This window comes from Peromyscus leucopus, chromosome 9 (assembly GCF_004664715.2).
Source record: "Peromyscus leucopus breed LL Stock chromosome 9, UCI_PerLeu_2.1, whole genome shotgun sequence".
In the NCBI taxonomy this organism is placed as follows: domain Eukaryota; kingdom Metazoa; phylum Chordata; class Mammalia; order Rodentia; family Cricetidae; genus Peromyscus; species Peromyscus leucopus.
In genome coordinates, this window is record NC_051070.1 from 89,989,528 (window position 1) to 90,008,252 (window position 18,725).

An 18,725-nucleotide genomic window follows, 5' to 3' on the forward strand; every position below is an offset into this window, starting at 1 on the left:
TCAAGTCATGTACGGTTATTTAAGGATGGCTTGGCTGGAACTAGACCCCTGCTGTTTCCACTGTAATGTACAGTAAAACCCCACTGATTCAGAGCATGCGAGGGGGACGCTGGTCTGTGAGCCAAAGGCTGAAACTGTTGGCCTTCCTAGCAAAAGATATTTTATTGCTTTTGAACACAGCCTGTAATTGAATACTAAAATAAATGGCATTCATGGAATCTCCAATGTTTAGCATAGGAATGTATTAGAATGCTTACATTTCCCCCAATTTCTAAGTAATTGTTGATAAATTAGCTTGTCAGTTAAAAAGGTTGGAGACTTAACTTTGGAGGTCTAAGGACAGAAAAAGGAATTGTATACCTCCAACTTACAAGAGAAGACTTGACAATTCCCAGTGCTGATATTATGCTAAATATTTTACTTAAGAAAAATCAAAATAGCCAGAGGTGCAACTGAGTCATCATAGATTTGAATATTTGGGATTGAAGGAAAAGCAACTTTATCGTAGGCTCACTACCCAGAGATGAAAACCCTGGGACTGAGTCCAGCAGAGGAAGAAATCCTCCCTTCCCTTGTCAGAGCATGTCCAGCCTGCTGCCATTTAGGCAGACGGCGTGAATGAGGGGATTGCTAGAGTCCTGTCCTCAGCCTGACCCTATATAGGGCTGACTCTTCCCTCCTCATCTGGGCTCTCTGTGAAGTTCACAAGGCACAGCAGGTGTTGGCTGGCACTTTTTCTTCAGTTGGTTGACCAACGTTACATGTTCAGGGTATGGCTGAGAAGACAGTTTGGGGGAGAATGTCATCTGTTCCCATATACAACTTTGTTCTCAGATGACAGGGAACATGGACAGAAAACCAAATCAAACCCAAACCCAGTCAAATGCATGAAATTAGAAAATTCTTAACCTGACTTCAGATATGGTTCCTAAGTTTAATTTAAAAAACTTGCAAACAAGAGACCACGAGGCACACAGTATCTCTCCTCTGTGGAGAACTGAGTCCTACACGATTTCTTATTGAGCAACTCTTAGTCTTTGCAGGAATAGTCACGTAGCCTGGATACATTGTGAGCCTACAATGAGCAGGGGCATCACCGTGGAAGCTGGCGCAGTGAATGAAGAGATTTTAAACAGGGGACTGGGAAAGAAATGAAAGCCAAGGTATTTCTTTGTAGCACCTTGTAATCTAACTTGACTCTTTGAGAAGTGGATAAAGAGTCTAGCTAGGGTAGTAATAACTAAACAGTTAAGGGTAATTCTAATCAAATGGACATGGCTGGGCTGAGCAAAGGCTAGACTTTATCTTCAGTTTGCTCTTCCAGGTGAAAACCCACATTTGCACACAAAGTCATGTATGTTCACCGGCACCTAAAGTCTCAGGAAACCTTTTCTACTGACAATATGGAGTTACACATTGGATTGTAAATACTTACCTGGGGCTTTTTATTACTCAAAGACAAAAGCTGTGTGCTTCAGGGCATACAGTTCACTACATTGAACACACTATATATTCTGCACACAAACTAACATGTATATATGTACCCCTCTATGCACCACAATACATATATACATATACATACGTATACATAGAGAGAGATTAGGAAGGGGAGGAGATGAAGATATAATTTGTGTGTCTGTGAGGGGGCCAGGTTCTGAGAAGAAAATTCTGCTGCATATGAGAGCAAAATGTGACAGCGGCTTCCACATACAGCATGTGTGAGTAGTAAAGTAAGGATGCACTCTTGGCGATGAGAGTTTTTTCCCTCTCGGGACATTTACTGTATTATATTGGGATTTTAAACAGCTTTAAAGAAGATTACTTGGTATTGGTGGGGTGGGGGAGGGGCAATCCTATTGTTACTCTTATTTGTGAGGTGTCCACAAATAGTATGTTCACAACAGTTAGATCCACGTTTATGATTTAGTGCTTTATTTTTATTTATTTATTTATTTATTTATTTATTTATTTATTTATTTATTTATTTCAAAGCTTAGTGAGCACCCAGAGAGTGAGTTCTGGGCAAACAAATCTTCCTCTGTTCAGGAAGAAAAACTCAGTACAATGCATTATATATCAAGTCAATCTTTTCTATTGCACTCTAGTCTCCTGGCTATACAGAAGGATCCCCTGGGCAGCTTTGGAAAGTGACCAATGTTCTAGAACTCCCTAGTCAGTGGGGCTAGTGCCAAACATAAGAATTCAAATTCTGCGAGCTGCTTCAGGTATTATTGTCTGTACATGGAAATTGAGAATGGGTGGGGTGCCTTCCAAGACCAGCCCACTCTTCCTGGGAAGGGACCCCTCTCCTTCCAACGTAACCCTTCAGTTTTCTTGAGAATTAGTTTTTTAATATAAGAACAGCTAAACTTTGGAGAGTGCTTATAATGTGCCGGGCACATATCTGATGGTTTGTTTAATGTCACCGTCTTTCCAGCAGCCACCTGACTGTCAAGTGGTGAACAGCAGCAGCTAGCATGCAAGCCCAATCTTCTCTAGCTGGATTCTAAGCTCTGGCTGTTGAGCACGCTAGTCTTCCCAGCCCAGGGCATTTTGTTTCTCATCATCCTTCAAAGAACACTAAACTCCTTGGCTCAGGGGTCAGCAGATAGAAGAGGCCCAATGGGTAGTTCTGATTAAGGGGTAAAGTTACTCATTTGGGACATAACCCTGTACATTTATTAAAATAATTTTAGTATTCAGAACACTAAAATATGCTGGAGGTTTTATTACTAACTTCAAAACACAGTGTTGAGAGCAAGATTGAGGTTGCCATGTTTATTTGCCCTGCATGACTTCCAAATCTGCAAGTAGAAAATACTTTTATGATAGTGATTATTAGGATGATTGGCATTAAGAAAAGAAAGCAAACTTTTTGGAAAGGTAAAAAGAAATGCCTTCTTTGGAGTTTGGGTTTAAAAAATGGTTTTTGTTTTGCAGTGCTGGGATATTAAGTTTTCTTTGGTGCCTCTTTGGTGTGGCCGAGGGACATAAGCATTCTTTGCGATCTGAGAGCAGCCTTAGAAAGTAGCTGGATTACCAACCAAGTACGTCTGTCATTTTCTTCTTCTGTTATTCACTTAAATGCACAGCTGTGACTGGGAGAAAACATCCTCTTCATATCCATGGCTTCACAAATACGGAAACTTGGTCAAGCCTTTACCACTTAAAGCCAGAGTCCCTCAAGTCCCTGGAGATGATTTTGAAGACACCCAGAAAAAAGAAACTTATCATCACTTGAGCCCCCCAACCCCCAATCTAAAAAAATATCAAACAAAGAGTGGAAGAAAAAAAATCCAACCCAACTTCATTCCATGTGTCTGGAAGTTACACTTAGGTTTGTGTGGTTGGGTGTACTACTTGGCACCTCTTTCCTCCTGGATGTGTCCATTGCTAAGTGCTGTATGGGTTAGTGACACCCACTCACGGGGTCTTCCCCTTGTAGTGAGGGTCTTCAGGGAATTCAGGATTCTTCGACACTCTCTCTATATATAAATACTGTATATATGACTCACATACAGACAGCTGTAGAGGAAGGTTAGTATCGCTCCAAGGAGCTACTGGTTACTAAACTTGGAACTCCTCTTCTGTAATAAAGGTAAATACAGACGGACATAGGCAACTATGACAGGCCAGGGACAGAATCAAGGCAGGTGGGAGGCGTGTGTCAGGATGTAACCGCAGTCCTCATAAGTATATCAATTGCTTCATGCACGCACAAGGGATTCACCCCACATTTACCCTGCTGTGGAGGGCCACCCATGTCACAAGCAGTCCACTAGAAGTTGCTGTTACATTCCTTGGGTCAGTGTTAGGAAGCGGGGGCACCAGGAAAACCCCATTAGAAGACATGGTACTAGAAGGGCATGCACAGAGTAGGACAGCAGGTGGCCGGTTCATTCAGGTGAATCACATACCTCTTTCCCCTGCCACGATCAGCCAAGATTGACCGGAACAGTAGAGAAACAGGGAGGAAATTTCAATATGCAATCAGCATTAGTTGGGATGGCTGGGTTTACAGTGTATGATATATCAGTTACCGATCTGTCAGCTTTTTCTTAGTCATGGGAAGGGTTGTTTTAGGTGCCTGAGAAATCGCTTTTACGGATTGCCCTTTCCTCTCCTTTCTGTAAACACCGATGTAGAGGAAGAGGGAGAATCAGAGCAATTTTAAAACCAGGTTATGTTGAGAGAGATGACTGTAAAATTCAGGTTTGGAACAGTTCCAGAACTTAGTCCGCAAGGTCGCCCCTGGAACTGCTGGGGTGTTTACGTCCTTATGGGTTTGGCATGGAGTAGGTCTTGAAGCTCTTCAGTTTATAATTGCTTCAAATAATTTTAATAGTGGTTTGTGAAAACACAACGAAGGAAGCTGTATTTATCTGGGTTTGCATCACAGGAATGACAAGTCGAACAACACAGACTCATTGTCTCTGTCACTGTGCTTGGCAACCCAGGCAATCTAAGGTTAAAAAAGGAAAAGTACTGTACGAGAAGAGTAAGATACAGAAAAAAAAAAAAATGACCTGTGGTCCACACACCAAAGAACCAATCAGAACAACAGTGCTGGCAACGAGAACAACCACAAAAGACCAAAAAGTATTCTGTGCGTCTGGATAACGGATTCAGCAGGCCGGATGCCACCGGACCTGTGTGTTACACTCACCTCAGTCCTGTGTTCAGAGAGACATCTGAAAAGTTAGGCTGAAATGCACAACATACAACCTCCTCTCGGGTGTTTAGACAACCTTCTAAAGATGCCTCCTTCCGAAACTTCTATTGATTCCTTCCAGAAACCCAGGTAAAAGCAAATGGGAGTGAAGGGATCTCATTCACAACCAGGTGGGAGGTGTCAGTGTTTGGAACCTCAGCTAAGGGACACTGTGACATCTCCCACCGAGCCTGCTCACCTCTGCATGATGCTCCTCGTTTTGTTGAAGTACTTCAATGACTAGTTCAGCAAGACGGATTGTGTCTTCAAGCTTTTTGGCAGGAGTGATTAAGCGGCCTACATTTTCTGGAGTATAAGAATTTGTGGTAAGATTCAACGAAAACAGCAGGCTAGTTTTGTGGCCAATAGAACTAGTGGGTGAGAAATTCTGAATGGTTATCGATTTTCTTTAAAAAGTTTCATGCAAATGTTAAATGAGCAAACCATAAAGCCACCTTGTCATTGTCATAATGATACAGTCAGAAAAGCAGTGCTCCAGCTTGCCATTGCAGACAAAGCTAAACGAGGTCTAGGAGAGCCCGTGCCAATTGAGTGCTGCTTGTGCAGACATTCTTTAAAGACAGCATTCATCAACTACCTCATGTCACTCTCTACACTGTGCTCTGCCCACCGTCAAGGGGCAGCCGCCCCCAGACTCTGTGCTGATTGGTGCTGTGTTTCTTCTCTGTGTGGGTCACACACAGTTCAACAGGACAGCATTGGTTTTCTCTGCATGTTGGCTGGGTACTGCAATGTTCACTTTGGAAATGAACGTTTAAAGGCCACTGGGTTTCAGTCACCCAGGGAAAAGATGAGAAGCCAAACTAACTATTTCTGAGTGTTTATGTAGAAGGCAGGACAGAATTACTAAAAGGGTGTTGGGCATAGGTTATTGCAGGGAGTGCTTGGTGGGGTGTGTCCATGGCTACTATAACCAGTATTTTAATGGGAAAGGTGCAACAATGGACCCACTTTGCTTTGTTTTTAGTTTATTGTGAGTTCACAGAATTGTTTTCAACAAGCCCAAAAGGGAACAGAACTCTTGCCTTAGCTTCACCCTGCTCAGAGCTGAGCTCATACTGTGTACAGTGTCATTTCTAAGCTGAATTTGCTTAGTCTGGATGTCAGAATATGTCTTGTTAAATAAAATTTCTTTGCATATTGTTTTCCCCTTTTCGTGGTGCTGGGGGTTGAACCCAGGGCCTTATACATGTCAGGCAATTTTCCTACTGTTGAACTACATCCCTGGTGCTAAATAGATTTCTTTCTTTTTCTTTCTTCCTTTCTTTCTTTTTCCTTTTTTCTTTTGGTTTTGAGACAAGGTTAATCTGTGTAGTTTTGGTGCCTGTCCTGGATCTTGCTCTGTAGATCAGGCTGGCTTCAAACTCACAGCAATCCGCCTGGCTCTGCCTCCCAAGTGTTGGGACTAAAGGCGTGTGCCACCAACGCCCAGCCCTAAATTGATTTCTTAATACTTCATACAAACTTGTTTTTGGAGTGGGTGTATTTAAATATAAGGATAGGAAGTGGCTAATTAAACAAGATAGGTATTTCCTATGTGACACACATCATTAATAATTAGAATTTAATAATGGAAAACAAACCCAGTAAAACATTATGCAAAAAGAAATGTTTTATCGACTTGGAGTTAAGATGACAAATGGGACAAATTAAGACGATCAGATTTTAAAGTTTCAGTTCAACTCGATAACTGTAGGTATGGAGATGGGGTTTCTGTATGTGGTCAATAGAATCGTCTTTTTCTCTCTCAGAGCCAGGTGGAAAAGTGGCTGGAACTAGTTCGAGCTTGGAGGTGGGAGTTTTGGGGAAGTTAGTTTACAGGCTAGGTAAAGGACAGCCAACACCCAATCAACAGATGTGGGAGGTCAGGGTAACAGCTTATGACCTCCTGGTCTAGAGCAAAAATACTTGGAGAAAAAAATAAGAGGCAAGATTGATGTTTTGGGAACACTTGACCTATTTGTAATTTTTATTAGTAGACTATCAGAATTTCACTAATAGACTTTCAGGCATTTCTACAAACATACTGTGTATATATGTTTGGGTAATATATGTAGAGTGAGGCATTTGCATTTTGATAGTAAATATGCATAGGTGACTACTTTTTACTAGTTGATATTCACATTTACACATCAATTTGCAAATTCCTCATCCTATGCTTATTACCCATTCAACACATACATCCACATACATACATCACATATGTACACACATTTTCCGATAACCAGACAAGCCTGCACATTATACAGATCTGCAGGAAATCCCACTTGGACCACATCTTTGAAATCTCTCATTTTCAAAACAGAGAGCATTGTCCTTTTGGATGGAACACTCACCAAATCTAGGGGAATTCTGGCTGTACACGACATCTGAGACAGAAATAAAATAATTCCCACCAGTATTTTTATTCACATTTACCTAAAAAGTACAAATGCTTTTTTAAATTTTGAGATATCCAAGATGCTTAAGCAAGGACTGCCTGAAGATTTGTTTTTAATTTCTTATGCAAGACTTTTTGATTGACTACATTAAAAGGCAATGGATACACATAATGTGTACGTGTGCATGCACTCGTTCTTTGAATGTGTGCACATGTACACAGGCATGTGTATGCCTGATGTGTATTATATATACAGACAGTATGTTTAATAAAACCTTGTGCAATTTGACTTGAACATACAACCACTGAAGTAAATGGGGTGGGAGCCTTTAATCTAGAATGCTTGACTGCCAATTAACTCCTGTAGCCTGCCTTCCATTTCCTGTTAACTAGTTGTGACTCTATCATAGCTGCAGCTTGAGCCACTTTGGTGAGACACAGCTACTGCTTCCTATTCATTTGAACGGCTGATTTGCTAACTAAATGGTGAAAACTACACTAGACATGAATTCTGTACGATGTTGTCTTTAAAGAAAATACTGTGTAAAAGCCTTCAGCAAGCCCTTCCCCAGAGGCCAAGACAAAGTTTGTGTTTAGAAATGAGTCTGATTTGTGGTCACTTGTGCTGCCATGAAATGTGCTGTGACATTCCTACCCGACCCAGTTTTGTAGTAGCTGGAGCACTGATGAAAAGAACTGAAAATACAATATACTTAGGAAACATGTCACACGACGGAATTGAAGCTCATAACAGAGGAAAAACCATCATGCAGAATGTTATGCAACAACAATGTTATTTTGTGCTGACATTGAGATTTGAAAATGTTGCATATGTCAGACATAGCTAGACAAAAAAAGTGGACATTTGGGAATAAATGCTCTCTTCCAAGTATCTCAAAACCTACAGCATCACATCTGAGAGCCTGAGCCTCAGCTTAGTATTCCAAACGGAAACAGAATTTCAAGAGTGAACAGAAAAGCCAACTAAACTAGAAAGCTGCCGAGTAACAGAACAATAGAAATTTACAGTACTTGATATTGGCCTAGGCATGCCTTTGAGCCTCTGATACAACATGCTGGTCTGCAAGTGCATGAGTGAGGGATGAGGCTCAGGAGCTGGCTGGGGAGCTGTTCAGGTAGGTGGAGAGAGACAAAAAAAAAAAAAAAAAGCAGAGACAAAGTGACTTTCACAAGGAGTGACAAGTTAGACAGACACACCCTGAGAAGGACAAACCAGGCAGCAAACTCGGCACCGCCTCAGTGTCCTGGAGGTGTGACAGGATTGACAAGGATCTTACCAGCTCTCAGCACCACCCCTACTCAGATACTCTGAGGCTGAATGCAAACACTGGATGCTCCAGTGAGATGGAAACCCATGAATGATAGTTGCTGCATCGTTGGCGGAAAGAAGATGTACTTTTTGTATCATGAACAACACTCACAAGTCATTAACTGATTCTCCCCTTCACATGACTAGAGACAGAGTATAGGGCGTGAATGGTTGGTAATGTGGACTCTCAGCCTTCATAGGCTACTCACTTTTTAACTAATTTTGTACCCTCTGTGATTTTGTCTCTTCTCATATAAATGACATAGAGTTAAGAATTTCCCCTGTGTATCTGACAGGGTTGCTGACAAGAACAAATAAAACAGGGTAGGGATAGAGCTCCCTCAAGTCTAAAGTGCCTACAAATGGTCATTTTAACCTCCACATTGTGAGAAAGCTGAAGTTAATTGCTTTGCAAAAGCAGATAAAAGGCCATTATTAGTTCAAGCGAGCTAGGGAATATTCGTGCTCCCTTTGTGGAATTTCAACATGTCAAAATCTGTCATTTGGGGGGAAATGTGTGGTATCTGATTGTTTCCAGCTCATTTAATTATTTTCAATTTGGAATTCTCATGGCTTTTATATTGTGGGTTGAATCATATATAAAAACTTGCCAGCTTATCGAATATGTTACTCGCTATTCCAAATGTTAGAATACCGTAATCAGCACTTGACCCATCTGTCATGTGGTTTACAATATCAGCTCTGCAAACATCCTTCGACAATAGTCTCTTCTTCCACATAAGCACAGAGTTCCAGCAGCACCCATAATTCTCTCTTTTTGGTGAGTGTCTCCTTCACCTTGGACCTGCTCCTTTCTAATAGTTCTCATTTAGAAAGTGATCTGTGTGGTGAGAGGGACACACTCCTTTGCCAAGTTCTCTTCTGGGTTTGCTTGAGTCTTCAACTGGGGAAATGAATTTACCACGGTATAGAGGGAATGGAATGCTAGTGACTGTGATAGAGAAAGGGAGACCATGAATAAACACCTTATTCTGGCAAAGCTATCTATTGAAAGCAAGGCTTGTGCGGTCCTGAGCTTGCCAGACCACCTCAGTGTTTGGAGCACAGGACTAAAAATAGTCTTTATCAGTTTCTCTTTATTTGAATTCTTTGGGAAAGATTGTATGTCCACAGAATTTTAAATGATAGCCATTTAAAGGAGGCTGATCCTTTCATTGTTTTAAAGAAGCACTTTGTTAACAGCATTCTATAAAGTTGGGGACATATCCATCACAATCCATACGGCCCTTGTAATGAATGTTTGCTACCACAGTGTGTAATTTCAGCACTCTATAGCATTGGGGACATCTCTATCACAATCCACATGGCTCTTGCAACGAATGTTTGCTACAACAGTGTGTAATTCTCTTGGAAACTCCTTGCTCGTTTGCACCTAGGTAACTGATTTTGCGTATCAAAATACTGGATCTGGTGCTCAGCACAACATGGAACAGTCTGGGGTTGATCAATAACCTGTGAGGCATCAAACACATGTTTCAGCTCAATGAGTCCTGGGGAGGAACTCATAATGGATTTCCTCCTGCCAACTGTCTGTCCCGAATCCTTACAGTAAGGTTTGCCACCATAGAAAAACAAGCTCCCTATTTTTTTCCCCTCACAGAGCAAAACAAAAATATCATACCTTGGTTTCCAACTTCATTTACCCAATTACCATTGCTCATGTTTACACAATTAATTCCACTTGGCTTCCAGAAAGAGAGTTAAATGTGACTGCAGAAAAACAAAAAAGAGAATTCCTCTGCATGCATAGCTAAGCCAAGGAGCAGAAGCACCCAGGAGTGAGAGACACTCCAATTAGCCCTTAAATAACCCGACCATCTCCGGTTCCAGCAAGTCAACTGCCAGCCACTGCAATACCACATGAGGGACAGACATGACTGATGGAAAACCCACTTAGTACCAAGTTCCAGCCATTGATGTGTTGAGGAAGGTGCCAGAGTTGTAGTATGCTTTCCTGAAAACACTAGCCTGTAGATAGCAGCTATGATTCAGGGGGAGGAGAGGAGATAAAAACCCGAGGAGGAACTGAGTGTATATATTATGCTTTGCATGGTACTCTGCATCCTTGTAATGATGGATACATGAACTAAGACTACAGGGTTAAAATACACCATTTCTTCAGTGTCACTGCCTATTATGTATTAGTGGATCCTCTTGGATCTCTCTTAACTCTTTTGAGAAGTTTCAATCTTTTAAGTAGTATGTTAACAAAGATTGACAAGTGAATTGTGAAGCACTTTCTCTATTCCTTCATTGGAGCCATCTTTGTCTCTACCCCATAAGGACTAGGTGGCTTAGCCTGTGTAGTCTATCTCTAAGATGCCTATTTTATTTCCCTCTTGCACCAGATCCTGTGCTCACATTCTTACCAAAGGGATGGACATGCACCTAAAGATCTCATTATTTCTATCTTAGCTCTTGCTGAAGCCTTTAAGCAGGCCTTCAGGCCAACAACGGTGGTGTTAAGATGACTTCTGTAGAGCAAGCGTCTGTTATGCTGTGTCTTAAAAACTTCCAAGAGATCATTTCATTGAGAGTTATATCATCACATGCCCCAACAGTACAAAACCTTCATAACAAAGGCCTGCATCCTTGAGTGCAGCTCTCCCTGTATAGCCATAACCTTGAATAAGGGCAATCTAAATGTACCTGTCTGTCTCTTTCTATTCCCAGCAACTAGTAGATCTCTAGAGCTTAAAGCATGGTGTGGCATGGGACAGATCCTTAGATACCAGTGGAAAGAAATGACCAGCAGATTCTACCCTATTCAGTGCTTTCAAGGAGTAACACATTGTGGTTTTTCATATACATGTACAATGTACATGGAAACTATACAGCAAGTTGAGCTGCTCCCCCAAGGCAGGTCATTCAGCTAATTTACTGAGCTGAAATTCTTGGAAACAAACAATGTAGCTGGAACTATAAACTAGGGAGTTATCTCAGGCATTTTGATGTGACTAAAAAGAATTCAAGATAGTTAAAATATTTTTAATTTAAATTTAGTTATATCACAAAGAAAGATATACTACTTTAGTGATATGATTTTTTTTTAAAAATCTAAGCCAGACTTTGTTGTTATGGATGAGCTGTTGCACCTCAGAAAAGTGAGCTTAATTCTGGAAGAAGATCCCCATTGTTCTTGTAAATCTAATAACTTTCCTGAGGAAATAGCCTCTTGTCCATCCCATGTGTTCTTGGTGGGAAAGTCAAAGAAGGGAGCCCTCAGGGCAGTTACGTGAGCTCAGTGTGGGTAACCATGGCACCCTATACCATCACAGCTATTATGATTGGCTTGGAGATTACCATATAACCAAAGATGAGCCAATGAGAGACATTCTTGAAATTCCACACAGTTGCTTGGAGAGGAAAGCTGTTTCTTTTAGGGTGGGCAGCTAGGATAAAAGCCTTGTGCTAGTATCTGTGGCCAGGTCTCTCTACAGAGCCTTATATCACCACAACCCACATTAAAGCTCATGCTTTCTACCAGCAGTTAGAGAAAGATACACTCAATTTCTTCATTCCTGAGGCCATTTTTTTAAAATGTTTTCCCAGCTACACTACAAAAAAAGGTTATTTCTCCTGTTTTTTGTTTCAGTTTTTAAAAATAGTTATTTGCTATAAGAAGAACATGGATTTAGTGGTACTGTTAAGGCTCCCTTAGCATCCATATACATAGTCACACCTTTCTTGGGTAGCATCTTGGAGAATGGGAGAGGGTCAGTTAACAGATGAAACATGGCAACAAAGGCAGAAAACATCTCAGTCAATTTTTGGGGTCCCAGTCCCATACTCCATGATGTCCTCTGTGATGCTTTCCTGACTCTGTGATGCATCAGAGACACTGGCCTGCAGATTCCTGTAGGACTGCGAACCTGCAGCATCCCGAGTTTCTTCTTCACTGCAGTCATCAGACTACAATAGCTGGTCCACTCCCACGGTCTTTGCTTCTGTGCTAGCTTCCTTGCCGGGGGAGACCATCACTATCATTGCTTATCTCACAGTTTCCTGGTAACCACTTCATGGGTATGCCACGGAACTGAGAGCTGTGAGTTTGGTTGACTCTAGACTGGATTACAGTGTCTTATATCGAATTTTGATTAAGATATAATGCCTGCTATATATCCTTAACATAAAGAATACTTCCTGGAGCAGTAGCCTTAGCTTCAATAGGGAGCTCGCTAGAAAGGCAGATTCCTAGGCTCTGCCTGCACTTTCTCAATCAGAATCATATTTCAACTAGATTCCTAAGGATTCATTTTGATGGAATTTGTGCAGCACTATCTTATGTTCCATTGCTGAAATCAGAAAGTAAATTTGGATTTAGAAGCATATTCTTTTAAATAATAATGAAAGGTTTTAGAAAATTGGATTTAGTAAAATTGGATTTAGAAGCATATTCTTTTAAATAATAAACAAGCTAATACATACACATATGTATTCATCTATTAACAATGAGTGGTTACTATGAACGAGGCATAGAGCTAAAATCCTTACTTGGAAACTGGAGGTGTGTGTGTGTGTGTTCAAGTGGAGGCCAGAAGACAACCTTGGGTGTCATTCTTTAGAGGTGTAATTTATCTATTTATCTTTTTATTTTCTTTCAGATAGCTTCTCTTATTGGCCTGAAATTTGCCAAATAGGTTATGCTGGCTGTCTAGACAATCCTGGGGAATCCATTTGTCCCTGCCTTCCTGGTCCTGGGATTACAAGCACATGCTACCATGCCCTTCATTTTAAATGGAAGCTCTAAGAATTGAACTCAAGTCCTTGTAAAAGTAAAGCACTTTACTGATTGAGCTATCTCCACAACTTCTGGAATCTATTTTACATTTTAAAGTTATCTTTTGGGGGAGTAGCCATTATTTGTTACAGAAAATGAAAGTACGTCCCAGTGTCTGAAGAAGACATGGGTTTCAATGTCTGGCTTGAATGAGAACTTAGGTCAGTTCTAAACACTGTGATTCAAGTACTTGGATGCTGGATAGCATCATCAGGGTTGGAAGCACAGGTCTATCAATGGCCTGTGGCCAGTACCATTTTCTCAAATGAGAGAAAAGCAGATCCATGAGTCTTGGCAGTGTTTGGGACAACAGACTTGAGAATGACCACTCTGTTTATTTGAAGTCTCGGTGCTTTTCTCCAGGACTTGGTTCCTGGTTTGTCAAATGAAGTTAGGGCTTATCTAATAATTCCCTAGGTTTTTATTTCCTCTTTGAGAAGCCACTTTATGATCTTACAATTTTACTGCTGACCAATTACAGCACTTGATAGTGCAGAAGCTGAAAGTGTGAGCTGGGAGTTAGGAAGGCTCCTGGTTAAGTTTGGACCCTGCACCTAAGCAGCTGTTTCATTCTCAGCATGTCGATCAGCAGCTTTCTGCTTTAAGGTTTCTATGAACAGAGCTGGAGAGATGGCTCAGCCATCGAAGGCTAAAAAGCTCGAAATCAAAAAGATTTCCATGAACAGACACCAATTTTTTTTTTTAACCTCATTTAGTACACAAAGCACATTTAATGTTTCAGAAATCTGGACGCCTATTACATTTGGTGGCATGTCACCAGTTGGCTGGCAACATTATTATATTCTTCATAGTAAATTAATGGTATACCTCATGATCAATGGCCTAATTTTAGACTCAATGAAACACTGTGATAAAGCACTAATCTCCTAGAATTCTTGTGAAAATTAAATGAGATATGGATGCAGCCACTAAGCATGTTTCCAATCCTCTCTGAACAACAGTTAGCATCTATAGTGACATATTTTTTTTTTCTGGAAGGAAAGATACGGCTTTATGTCCATTGCTTCATGACATACTTTAGTACATTCTCTCTTCCTTCCAAATCTCTCTTGATAACAGGCTGGTAAATGAACTGTTTTTCCTTGTCCTCCTCACTGTTTGTATAGTCTAAACGAAGTGTTACTCACAGAATAATTGGGACTTAGAAACTGATTTATCTAGGCATCATTTAGACAAACTAGATGGAAAGAGAGACATTTAACTCTTGATGTATAAGACATGAAACAAGAGATACCCCTCATTCTAGAACAGCTTGGATCCTTGATCAACGGAATTCACTCTCACTGGTTTCTTGGGGGAGACTGCGTGGTAACTGAGCTTGCACAGTGCTCTGCTGAGAACGTCTTCTTGGTTGTCTCTTTCTATTTCAGCAGTCTCTAGACTAGTGGAAAATTCAACTGGAAATTTCAGAAGGCATGAACCCACAGTACAGACTCTGGAAGCCCTTATGTGAAGTAAGTGTGTGTGTGTGTGTGTGTGTGTGTGTGTGTGTGTGTGTGTACATGAAGAGACTACAAATCAACCTTAGATGTCATTCCTCTGGTCTTTTCCACCTCCATTTTTTGGGACAGGGTCTCTCACTGGCTTGCAACTCATTGAGGAGGCCAGATGGCCAGCAAGACCCAGAGATCTCAGCGTCTACACACCTCCACTGCTGAGATTATAAGCATATGCTGTCATGTGTGGCTTTTTAAATGGATGCTGGGGAATCAAAATTCAGGTTCTTATACATGCACATCAAACATTGTTTCCCAAGGTAACTTCTTTGGATTTGACCTGCTCTAGAAGGCTTCTGTCAATTGGAGAGGAACAATCTCTACAAACACTGCAGGAAGAATTCACAATGTAAAGATCTGGGCAACTATCTGACCCTGGATGGGGCCATTCTGTTATTTTTTGTTCTTTCTATATTAAAAAGCTATAGGTACCTTTGACCTCCACTCACTGAATGGATACTGTCCAAGTGCCTACCATTTTTGTGGTCTGTATGGAAAAAGGATAAAAAAACATAGCACTTGTATTTAGTAGATCAGAGTTCAAGTAGTGCTTGAGGAAGTCACTTACCCTCCTGAAACACAGCTTCCTCACCTAAAATGGAGCAACAGTGAAGCCATGCTTGTGAGTCTAAGGTAAAGATCCAGTTGGATCATCCACATAAAGTTCTTAGCACAGTGCCCAGGCCAAGGTGGGGTATTTGCCCTCTGTCCATTCATCTACCCACCATTCATGCATGTATCTATCTAGCTATTTATGTTCCTTCCTTCCTTCCTTCCTTCCTTCCTTCCTTCCTTCCTTCCTTCCTTCCTTCCTTCCTTCCTTCCCTTTTTTCTGCTTTCTTCCTATGTCCATCTTTCTTTCTTTGTTTCTTTGTTTGTTGCTTTCTTTCTTTTCCTTCTTTATCCCACTTTCCTGTTTCTACATCTATCCCCTATCTAAGAGATCATCTTCACAAGTTTTGTGAATCCTTGGCACATATGAAGGAAAAAGTTTCATTGAAAAGTCCAGTGGAATCACTATGACATCAGAAAATGATGCAAGGATTTAGCCACGAGTGGAGGCAGAGTAGCAACAGTGGTGTTGAATTCCCTGGCGCTCACTTGATTGAGAACATGTGACAGTTTAATGAAAATGTGTTTTTTAAAAAAGAATTCTTTTGTAGGATCACTGTTTTTCTTTTCTAGACCTTTGTAATCTTTTGTATCTCTATTTTTCTTGTGATACTGTAACTAAGCTGAATATTTAATTTCTAATAATGTCACAAGATAGAAAGCATAAAGTCCACCAGAAAGCCATGGGCTGAATATTGTAGATTCTCAAAACATGCTCTGAATAAACACATCAGAAGATCTCTGTATTCTAGTCCTGGCATCTTACCCCTCCCAATCTGCACTGTAACCTGTCAGCTCCTTGCCATTACCTCCATACCTCCATATCTATATCTACCCTGTCTACCATCTATCTATCTATCTATCTATCTATCTATCTATCTATCTATCTATCATCTATCTATCTAATCTGTCAATTAATCAATCTATCAATCAATCTATCATCTATCAATTAATCTATCTATCTATCCATCTATCTATCATCTACCTACCTACCTCTCTATCTCTTCTATTTCCTAGGGAATCTAAAAAGGTAGGGGAATGATACAGGAAAAGCAGACATTTAAAGGCCAAGAAAAAAGATATGGAGAACTAATTTGCTTAGAAGGAGGCTTGAATGTCCCAAAGTTCACATTCACATTGAGTTCAATTTTACTCTATTCCTGTACTTCAGACTTTTCTTTACATCACTGCTAATACTGTTTTTCTGGAGTGGCACTTTATTTTAGCTTAAGGAACCTTCAATGGCTATCACTCATAGAGGTAAGATGTGTGGAGTCTATCCTCTGAAAATCTATATGAATACACAGAGATTCCCAGGGAAATTTTTGGATTTCTTTGGAACTTTGGACTACTGGAAGCAGCTATAACCATTTTCTTTTGGGCCTTGCTACAAAGTGAAGGGTGCCTTCAACTCACCACAGTCCAGGTTGGGCTGCTGCCTCCACCTTCTGAATGCTAGGGTTACAGGTGTGTGCCACCATTGCCAAACAGATTACTGTCTTTGTATGGCATGTAAAGGCCATAGAGATCTTGCTCCTGCCTATTTTGCTACCTGATCTGACACTGTTTTATAGCCATGTTGAATTAGGGAGAGTAGACATGTGCTCTCTGCCTGGGCTTGCTTCTAGGACTGTGTTTTTGTTCATTATTTGTGCTTCCCTAAGCTTTGTTTGTTCATCTGTAAAATGGGAGTAACTATATAAGAGGTTCTGAAGATTAAATGTGTTATGTGTATGCAAGACCACACCTAGCTTACAGAATGCATGGATGAGCATTTTATATAAGAATGCTATTTTTATCAGCTGTGTAGTTTTGTACATTGGTATATTTTGCTCTGTGCAGGATGTCTTTCCAATCTCCAGTTTTCAGAAACTGATTCCAATGTAGCTCTTTCAATGTGCACTTGAAACCTTATTATCACCTGAATGTGTCTAAGGTTTTATGAAAATGTCATATTCCTCTGACACATAATCAATAGAGATTGTAATGTACTGAATTTGCAGTTTACACATATGCTTTGGTGCTCCATGAAGATAACAGTTGTTCCCTTCTCATTTGGATAGTTCCTGACTTTTCACACTGTTCTTGCTGCAGGATAGGCTCTCACCAAGTGCTTGCCTAATTGGATGAATGGACAGATGCATGGCTGAACGAGTGAATGACTGGGTACCTTCCCTATGGAGGGGGCACATATGTCTTGAGCATAGTTTTGAATCTTGAAATAGTTATTACTAACCTGGTGTTTGGCACATGTTAAAATGCTGTCTGAATTGTTTTGAAATATGTTCAACTGTTATGAAAAATCTTTATGGAATCTTTTAGTTCTTAAGGACACTGATCGATATACATTCATTAATATTTCATTTCAGAGCTCTCACGTCTTGAGAAGAAACAAGAAGGGATTTCCAAAGCCAGAGAATGTTCTCATAACAGCTCCTGCCTAGTCTGACCACACACAGCACACACAAGCACAGACACCACCACTTCCTCCTGACAAGTAGACACTCATCAAAGAACATGAACTTCTCCAGAGGGCAGAAAACAGCAAACAAAAGAGAAAAGAAAACTGAGAGGGAAGATTCATTTGGTTCAGTGTCTTTAAAAATACAAAACAAAACACCACACACACGACACCAAATCACTAGACCTTGAAACCAAGGCTGAAGGCAGTTCTGCAGCAAACCAGAACTCTGCTCCTTCAAACTTCCTTTTCCTTTACAGAAATGCTGCTTGCCCAAGGCCAACAGTGAATGGGCATGAGATGCGTTTAGACAGCACAAATTAACTCCTTAAGTGTCATTGCCACTCCACGCCACTCTCCGGGAGTACATACCTTAAGGAGCTACTAAACAAAAACAAAAACACAAACTGAATGTAACTCAACAGTCCTGGAAATTGATAAGGCATATACAATCGGTTCACCTGCATCCTTCTGATTCTCTATTTGAAAGAGAGAGCACAATGAGGAGAGAAGAGAAAGAGAAACAAGAACACATATGCAAGATTAATGAGCAAGTGGACCAAAATGCCCCCCACTTATGCGTGATATATGATATTGGACAGAAGAGGTTGCCCTTGGCTTCCCACCGCCCCGAAGTTTGGGGGCCAGCAAAAAAAGGCTCCTTCACAGATGTGGAAAATGCTGCACAAATAGAAAATTAGTAAATTAAGTTTAATGTGAAATCAAGCTATGAAACATACATGAACTCTTCAAATGACAATTAAGTCATATGTTGTGTCCAGAGCTTTGAGGACAAGGGCAAGTAAAACTCTCCCGAGAGAAGGAGGAAAACTTCCCAGCTTGAGAGAGACTAGCTAGGAAGCATAGAAGATCTAGTTTTCACAGAGTACGG

General features: G+C 40.7%; 1 protein-coding gene across 12 annotated transcripts in view; it reads right to left on the reverse strand.

Annotated features, from left to right (window-relative positions):
- The window catches only part of LOC114700784 (calcium-dependent secretion activator 1), a 178,584-nt gene that overhangs the window by 96,685 nt on the left and 63,174 nt on the right, over nt 1-18,725 (reverse strand). For 5 of the 12 annotated variants that reach the window (XM_028880565.2, XM_028880569.2, XM_028880567.2 and 2 more), the window contains 3 exons: nt 18,295-18,312; nt 4,911-5,017; nt 3,918-3,926 (listed from right to left, as the gene is read on the reverse strand). In XM_028880565.2, coding sequence (XP_028736398.1) covers nt 3,918-3,926; nt 4,911-5,017; nt 18,295-18,312 — 134 coding nt within the window. The remainder of the gene's footprint in view (nt 1-3,917; nt 3,927-4,910; nt 5,018-18,294; nt 18,313-18,725) is intronic. The other 7 variants (XM_028880568.2, XM_028880564.2, XM_037208668.1 and 4 more) reach the window with 3 other exon arrangements.